This window comes from Papilio xuthus, unplaced genomic scaffold (assembly GCF_000836235.2).
Source record: "Papilio xuthus unplaced genomic scaffold, Pxut_1.1 DF828619.1, whole genome shotgun sequence".
Lineage (NCBI taxonomy): Eukaryota > Metazoa > Arthropoda > Insecta > Lepidoptera > Papilionidae > Papilio > Papilio xuthus.
This window is the reverse complement of record NW_013530030.1, coordinates 1-5,574: the sequence shown is the minus strand read 5'-3', so window position 1 is coordinate 5,574 and position 5,574 is coordinate 1. Positions and strand designations below refer to the sequence as shown.

Sequence of the window (5,574 nt, the reverse complement as noted above, 5' to 3'; positions counted from 1 at the left end):
TATATATATATATATATATATATATATATATATATATATATATATATATATATATATATGTGTGTAAAACTCCATGAGTATGATTGGGAAGATCAGACCTCGTCGCCGCAGCCACGCCGGTAGCCGAAGCACTTGCAGATGAGCTGCAGCTCGCGCGCCGACAGCAGCGCCAGCACGCCGCGCCGGCTGAGCGCGCGCTGCACCGCCACCTGCGGCACACTACCGCACTGCTCGCGGTCCGCCTCCTGCCACACCATCTCTTATGTCATGTCATGCCACCCGATACCATTTCCTCAGTGTACAATCCTATGTATACTAGTATCGCCTACTTCTTCGGCAATACATTTTTAAAACGAATAGTAGATGATACCTTGAAGATTTCGAATATGTTCGAAACTTGGTCGTGGTGCTTGGAGAGCTTGTCGAGGGCCTTGGAGACTATACTGCGCTCCTCAAAGTTAAGGAAGTTGTTGGTTGGCGGTGGCGGCGCGTGAGGCACCGGCTGCAGCAGCGGCGCGCGCTCCAACCCCTCCTGCGCCAGCGCCTCGCCCACCGTGCGGCAGAAGCGGTCGTAGTCGATGTAACGTCGCCGCGTGGGGGCACAGAATCTGCAACCACTCTCACCGTTTTAAAAAAAGATATGTTAATTGTGTGCCGCTTGGTGTAAAATGTTTGTACTTACACGTCCATAACGGTGTCCATCTCTAGCGGCGTGAGCACGAACCCTGCGGAGGCCATGCCGCGGTAGAAGTCCGGCCGCGCGATCACCAGCTCGTTGTGCTTGTCGAACTGCCGCAGGTAGTCGCGCGGCCGAAGACCTTCTCGTACCATCTGCACATCGTATTTTGCATATATAGTATTTTTTTCTTGTGCGCATCTCCAGATGTCAATTATGAGTGATAACTTAGCGACATACCCTGCCCTTGATCTTGGCAAGTATCTGAACGATATCGGTCTGAGCGGGGTCGTGCGCGGCGTGCGGCGTGCCCACCGGGGGTAGCGCGCGCGCCACCGTCGCGCTCTCCACCGGCCGCTCCTCCAGCTGAATTACCACTTTCGTTACCTACTCGTTGTTCAGCGCTAGTTGTTAGCATACATTATAATATTCTCGAGTCTTACTTTTGGTATTTATATGCAATACCTAGTTTAGGGTAAACGAGGGACAGGCGAGTTAAGTAAGATGTCTAAGCGTAATTCGATTATTTTACGTCAGAGGGCGCCACTAAAAAGGTAAAAAGTTACTGGCACATAGTGGCGCCGTGATATTTTATTTCTCTATTTTATTGAGTGTGTTTTGTTATTTTTTCAGTGTGTAAAAACGAGTGAGTAACAATGAACAGAGAATAATGTGTTGTCCTTACTAATTATATTTGTTAAATCGTAGTGTGTTGTATATATGTTTTGTTAAGTTATCATCATAATTCTATAATAAACATTAAGTGAAGAGAACGATGCTTTTATTTTGAACAAAAGTTTGGTGCCGAAACCCGGGAGAAGAATAATTGAACTAAAGTGAATATATTAATATTGTGATTGTGTTACGAGAACATTGAACATTTAAAATGCCTGAAGCATTGAAAGTGTGTCTGCGACGTCAAGAGGAGTTATTTGAGCGGGTTAGTAAGGCGCAAATTAATTACAAAAAATCGCCCAAAGATCGGCTTACTGTGAATTATATTGAAACGAAAATAGAGGCGTTAGATAAACTGTGGGAGTCATTCTTGAGTATTCATAACGAGATTGTTGCCTCTGTAGACAAGTCTGAGAAATCTAAACTTAGCTATTTTGCCGAAGATATGTATTCAGAGTTTGAGGATATTTACGAGACCTACAAAATCAAATTAAAAGATGATCTACAGTTATACCAGCCGACTTCATTTGTGAGCGCATCTAATAACCAAACCAATACTGTGGCGACATCTAGTGACGTGAGATTACCAACAATTCATTTGCCAAAATTTTCTTGTGGATACGAAAATTGGCAAACTTTCTATGATATGTTTGTGTCGTTAATTCATACAAATGCTACACTAACCGCTGCTCAAAAACTACATTATTTGAAGAGCTGCTTATCTGGAGAAGCTGAAATTCTACTTAAAAATCTATCAACAACAGATGTAAATTATAACGAGGCGTGGAGCCAGCTGGTTCGACGATACAACAATAAGCGCTTTAATACTAATGAAGTTACGAAACGTTTATTTTCCCAGAAGAATGTAACAAGTGAGTCGCCCGCTGCTTTAAAACAACTTTTAGATACAACATCATCCTGTTTGAAATCATTACAAAATTTGGAAATAGATACGAGTGCATGGGACGCTATCATAATTTATTTGGTAGTCACAAGAGTAGATGCAGAGACAAGAAAGCTATGGGAGTTAGAGGTGAGCCGAGTACATTCAGACGGTGAAGCAGATTCTTTACCTACCTGGGAGGAGCTGAAGAGATTTATCGAGACGAGATTTAGAACATTAGAGATGTTGGAGTCATCAAATCATTACAACTGTAAAGCAGCTAACACAACACAATACAACAACACTACGAGACAAACTACAAAACAGAGATCATTTCATTCATCAGTAGAAGAGGAGAAGAGAGAGTACACCTGTGTAATGTGTTCAGGACAACACTTATTATATCAGTGTAAGCAATTTGCAGCACAAACTCCAGAGAAGAGAACTGAGTACGTGCAATCAAATCATTTGTGCTTCAATTGCTTATCACCTAATCATAGCGTGAGGAGTTGCTATTCAACTACGAGCTGTCGTCGTTGTGCTCGACGACATCATACACTACTGCATTATGAGAGAACATCTAACCGTGAAGAGAGATCAACTGCAGAGAAACCTTCAGGTCATGAAAATATTTCAACTGAAGTTCGAGAGAGGAGCAAACAACCTGAGAGAAAAATTGTAGCACATTTTACTAATGAGAGTCACCTGAGCAGAGTATTACTGGCCACAGCTATGGTCAAAATCAAATCACCTACGGGTCACATACAAATCGTTCGAGCTTTGATTGACCAAGGATCTGAAGCATCATTCATAACAGAAGCCACAACACAAGTCCTGAAGTTAAAGCGAGTTTCAGTGAACAGTCTTATATCAGGAGTCGGAGAAGGTCAAACACAAACAAAGAGTATGGCTTCTTTTGAGATCTTGTCTTTACACAATCCTGAGTTTTCCATCCAAGTCAATGCATTCGTGTTGAAGAGATTAACTTCGTTTATACCATCCAGAGACTCATCTATACATGATTGGCCAGAGATCACGAACTTACCTTTGGCTGACCCTACCTACAGTACACCTGGACGGATTGATATTATTCTGGGTGCTGAAGTCTACGGAGAAATTCTACTAGATGGTCTTCTGAAACATTCGAAATCATCTGGACTAGTTGCACAAAATACGCAATTGGGCTGGACATTATCTGGAAAAATCAAAAATGAGTTAGTACAAGAAAATCGCAATATTATCAGCATGCATATACAAGTAAAGGAAGAAGAGCTTTTAAAACAATTTTGGAAGATAGAAAGAGAGCCTGCAAGTATCAAAAAGAGAAAGACGAGAGAGAAAATGCGATACACAGAAACTTACGAAGTAACAACTGAGGAGGGAGACTTACGAGATGCTTACGACGTTTATCTGCCATACCAAGGAGTGATCAGAGAGGTAAAACAGACTACACAAGTAAGAGTGGAGTTCGACGCATCGAGCAAAGGAGAGAACGACGTGTCTTTAAATGACAATATTCTCGTCGGACCTACATTACAGAGTGATCTACGTAATATTCTAATGAGATGGAGATACCATAGAATTTGTATCGTTGCAGAGTTACTTAAAATGTATCGTCAAGTTGTCATCGAGCAAGACACAGATTTCCAAAGGATACTGTGGAGATCAAATACAGAAGAACCTCTTCAACATTACCAACTACTGAGACTTACCCTTGGAACATCTTGTGCACCTTACTTAGCTGTGAAGTGTCTGCAACAACTATTAAGAGATGAGCAACCAGATTATCCCTTAGCAGCACAAATTACACTACAAGATTACTATATGGACGATTTACTTACCGGATGTAAAACCACAGAGCAAACTATAGATAACTATCATCAAATGAATACTTTAATGAGAGCAGGTGGTTTTGAACGTCGAAAATGGTGCAGCAACAGCGAAGTGAAACAAATCTGTAAAAAGAATCAAAGAGATAATCAGTTATTACATTTCAAGTATAATAATAACATCAAGACATTAGATATTACCTGGAACAAGACCAACGATGAATTTGAGTATCACTTGCGACTACCTAAAAATGAGGTGAATCGAGAGGATGTAACTAAAAGAAAGCTGTCTGAAATAGCGCGTCTTTACAACCCAATGAGCTGCATAGCATCAATTGGCGTCAGAGCGAGGAGTTTTAAACAAAACCTGTGGAGAATAAAATTATCATGGGATGAGAAGATCACCCCGCAACTATTACACGAGTGGCAACAATTCATAGAGGACTTACTAAAATTGGAGAAGATCTTCATACCGAGATGGTTACGCAATAGAACATCTGAGATACTTACCAAGCTGGAACGAGAGCAGTGGAGACACGTGGCTATACACCAGAACGCGGCTGACAACGCGTCTAGAGAACTAGGAGAAATGTCTGACCGAGCTAAAGCTAAATTACCTGAGGAACTTCAGCATCTTCTAGCAGACGAGGAAACATCATGGAGGTACCATCCTCCGCACGAACCGAACTTCGGAGGAGTATTTATTGAAGCTGGTGTTCGCACAACAATAGTGCATCTGAAAAGTGTAATCGGAGATTCTACACTTACCTTTGAAGAGCTAATGATGATCTTGAGGCAAATCAAATCTTTTCTTAATTCACCATCCTTGTCCTACCTGAGTGTTAATCCAAATACGGAGTAGTGTAAATTCTTAATTTCATTGTGTGTACGTGTGTTTTAATTTTCTTTCAATTATTTCTTTTATATAGAGTCTAGAGTTATTTTACCATTCATCTTTCTTATTGTATAGAGTTTAGTGCTATCTTATCATTCATATTTCTTCTTATATAGAGTCGAGTTTTGTCTTTAATAATTTAATGTGTTATTGTTACTTAAGCATAGATTGCCATGGTGGGCGGTAGCAGTGTTCAGTATTCGGTGTAAGAGATTTTGAGTTTGTATAGAGTTTGAAAGGACTACGTCCTTTGGTGGGCGGGATGTCTAAGCGTAATTCGATTATTTTACGTCAGAGGGCGCCACTAAAAAGGTAAAAAGTTACTGGCACATAGTGGCGCCGTGATATTTTATTTCTCTATTTTATTGAGTGTGTTTTGTTATTTTTTCAGTGTGTAAAAACGAGTGAGTAACAATGAACAGAGAATAATGTGTTGTCCTTACTAATTATATTTGTTAAATCGTAGTGTGTTGTATATATGTTTTGTTAAGTTATCATCATAATTCTATAATAAACATTAAGTGAAGAGAACGATGCTTTTATTTTGAACATAAGATATAGTCTCTACATGTATATGTACTCATAAGTAAAACGTACGTCATTGAGTAAAGCTATG

The 5,574-nt window shown here is 40.3% G+C and overlaps 1 protein-coding gene across 1 annotated transcript; it reads right to left on the bottom strand.

The window, feature by feature from the left end:
* Positions 1-92: 92 nt before the first annotated feature.
* LOC106113065 (uncharacterized) lies at positions 93-5,570 on the bottom strand (the record flags this gene model as incomplete). The annotated part of the gene is made up of 5 exons (XM_013305789.1): positions 93-245; positions 371-608; positions 683-831; positions 917-1,042; positions 5,556-5,570. Coding segments are annotated over 5 exons (681 nt in total), but the record flags the coding sequence as incomplete, so codon positions are not given.
* Between the last annotated feature and the right edge of the window lie 4 nt (positions 5,571-5,574).